Source organism: Gadus morhua, chromosome 22 (assembly GCF_902167405.1).
Source record: "Gadus morhua chromosome 22, gadMor3.0, whole genome shotgun sequence".
NCBI lineage: Eukaryota > Metazoa > Chordata > Actinopteri > Gadiformes > Gadidae > Gadus > Gadus morhua.
This window is the reverse complement of record NC_044069.1, coordinates 3,814,148-3,817,423: the sequence shown is the minus strand read 5'-3', so window position 1 is coordinate 3,817,423 and position 3,276 is coordinate 3,814,148. Positions and strand designations below refer to the sequence as shown.

Below are 3,276 nucleotides of genomic sequence, written 5' to 3'. Positions count from 1 at the left end.
TACACCACCCTACAGCCCCCTACACCACCCTACACCACCCTACAGCCCACATCACCACCCTACACCACCCTACACCGACCTACACCCCCTACACCACCCTACACCACCCTACACCACCCTACACCCCCCTACACCACCCTACACCACCCTACAACAACCTACACCACCCTACAGACCACCCTACAGACCACCCTACAGACCACCCTACAGACCACTACAACAACCTACACCACCCTACAACAACCTACACCACCCTACAACAACCTACACCACCCTACACCACCCTACACCACCCTACAACAACCTAAACCACCCTACACCACCCTACAGCACCCTACACCACCTTACACCACCCTACACCACCCTACACCACCCTAGAGTGTACTTCTTAGTGGTGGCATTACCAGCAGCCACAGATGCAACTTTGTAGCCAGTGGAAACCACAACATTCTGACGTGTCCATATATGGGCAGATTTAGAATAATCTGTTGCAAAAATGTTGCAAATTCAATGTCGGTATTCTTTCTTCTCTATGCAGAGCGCATCTCATCGATATTGCTGTTTTGTTCTGCCAGCCTTTTAGTGAGATCAGAGAGTGTTGAGAAGGACAGTAATAAAATATCTAAAACTTCAATAGCCCGGGCTTCTATTTGTTTCAATCACTGAACTTTCGAACACACACACACACAGACATCACACACGTACGTACGTACGTACGTACGTACGTACGTACGTGCGTGTGTGCGTGCGTGCGTGTGTGTGTGTGTGTGTGTGTGTGTGTGTGTGTGTGTGTTTAGGAGTATGGTGAATCTTTATCATGGGGTTGAATGATGGATATCTCCATGTGAGAGGTCAGACAGTAGATATAATCGTACCTCCTATCTGGTAAAAGATCTTCTTCAGAATCCCAATGTTGACTTTGAACCACTGCTGGTCACCCTTAGCTATTCCAGTAAGCCTCTCCAGGTAGTCGGGGTCATCTCTGGCGTACCGCTCCATCCAGTCCTGTTTGAGGACTATTCCCTGGATGTTGCTGTCATAGTATCCAATCTGAACTCCATCCACCATCCCAACAGCAACAAACTCTGGGAAGGCTGTGAGTCCAGATGACCCCGTGTAGAAATACTGCAGAGAGTGAAGCACTGTAGACAGACAGACAGACAGGTTAATACGGGACATCACTGTAGACAGACAGACAGACAGGTTAATACGGTACATCACTGTAGACAGACAGACAGACAGGTTACTACTGTGTATCACTGGAGACAGACAGACAGACATGCGATTAATGTCCATCCCTCTAGTCTAGACCAGGGGTCGGCAACTAAGTTTGGCCTCAGGACAATATTTTTTCCAGCCAGTAGGTGGCGGGCCAGAACATTATCAAAGGCTAGTTCAAGGAATTGATTAATGAAAGAGAATCTGGAACTGAGCAGGCCCGTCAGCTGGCTTAGTCATATGCCTACCAAGCACTAGATGACTCTTAAAAGACGTACATATAAACAAGTGTATGCCCTAATCACATAAATGTCATGCCTGATCACGTTGGGTAGAGGTGTTGCTTCATTGCAGTGATGTCATCATGATCAGTTCTAACTGGAGAGAAAGTGATATCCGCGAGCTGCTGATCATGTGAGATACGGTGATGCAGTCGTATTAAACAAGGCGTTGAAAGATGGTGCGATCTACGAGAGAGACGCAGAGTAACTGTCCTTATGGCCCCTCCCCCTGTCATATGGCCTCGCCCCCTATCACATGGCTCCGCCGCCTGGCGTCCAGGTAATGTAGGAACCTTCAGTTTGATCTTATTGACGTCCAAACATCTCACTGTAGCCCACAGCACTGGCTGAACAGACCTTCAACTGAACACAACCTGCTGCCTCTTCTTAATCATTACAGATGACATGAATAATAATCTATTATTTAAATAATTATTACAATGTTTACTATTACAAGTATATTTGTGAATTTCTGTATTAGATTACGGCATTTTAACTATCTTCACATTGCCATCATTGGAATGATAATAATTAATATAATATAATAATATAATTATTGAATTTCATAACAATATATTGATAGCAATGATAATAATTATATTATTGTGTGTCTGCGTGTGTATATGTGTGTGTGCACGTGCATGATGATTCTCCAAGAAGTTAAAAATAAAATAACTTTGAGTGTTAATATAATATTTAGGATTAAAAATAGACTTAAAGTACACATCGGATTCCTTCCTAACTGAAGTTTAATGATTGGTTCTGATAATAGACTGGTTTCGTTTTCACAGTTGAACCCAGAATAAATGTTCTTATATTAGTTTAAATACTCACAGTAAAAGCTGAATCATGTTGTGGATTATCCTCTTTACAGAGGATAATCAAATGATTTTCAACAAAATTAGGGAATGTAACAATGTCTCTTCAGGGACCATGAACCAACCTTTTGGAAAGATAGTTTTGAAAGGTAAAAAACTTGAGTCAGTCTTACCTGAGGACACACCGTGACCAAAGACCAACAGCAGCAGGCCCGTTAGCGCCTTCATATCGATGTATTCAGAAGAACAGCTCGATGAGATTATCCACAGAGACGTGACTCCGACTCGAGCATCAGACGCACTGACCAGGAAACCAGCGAACAAGAGACGGAGGGAGAGGGAGAGGCCGGTCTGGACCAATAGGAATTCAATACAGCTGCGACGTCATTGGTTACCAGGAGAACATCAAAGTGAAACTAACTAAACACATGTATGTTAGTGTATGTTTGTGTGTTTTTATTGGCTTGTGTGTGTGTGTGTTTGTGTGTATGTAGTTGTGTGTGTGTGTGTGTGTGTTTACGTGTGTGTTTGTGTGTCTGTGACTGTCAATCGTTTTCAGGCGAACTTCAAAGTGAAACTAATTTAACACACACACACACACACACACACACACACACACACACACACACACACACACACACACACACACAGTAACTGCGATCAAGCTTTGTGTGACCCTGAAATAATTGTTCTACATCATATTCAGCTGTATAATGTTCAGCTGTACATAATGTTCACTTACAAATAATGTTCAGAAAAATATAATGTTCAGATATACATTATGTCCAGCATAGTGTTTAGCTATATCTAATCTTTATCTATATAATGTTTAGATATATATAGTTCAGTGTTTGTACGTAAGTGTTGTTGAGTGTGTGTGTTTGTGATGTATGCGTGTGTGTGAAAAAATAAATCAAAAATAAATCAGCTCGCAACCTACGATTTGTTCAGGTGCCACT

At 42.6% G+C, this 3,276-nt stretch overlaps 1 protein-coding gene across 3 annotated transcripts in view; it reads right to left on the bottom strand.

The window, feature by feature from the left end:
• The window catches only part of LOC115535443 (major histocompatibility complex class I-related gene protein), a 10,027-nt gene extending 7,371 nt beyond the window's left edge, over positions 1-2,656 (bottom strand). For all 3 annotated transcript variants that reach the window (XM_030346654.1, XM_030346653.1, XM_030346652.1), the window contains exons 1-2: positions 2,491-2,656; positions 876-1,142 (exon numbers count right to left, since the gene is read on the bottom strand). In XM_030346654.1, coding sequence (XP_030202514.1) covers positions 876-1,142; positions 2,491-2,545 — 322 coding nt within the window. In that variant the 5' untranslated portion in view covers positions 2,546-2,656. The remainder of the gene's footprint in view (positions 1-875; positions 1,143-2,490) is intronic.
• Between the last annotated feature and the right edge of the window lie 620 nt (positions 2,657-3,276).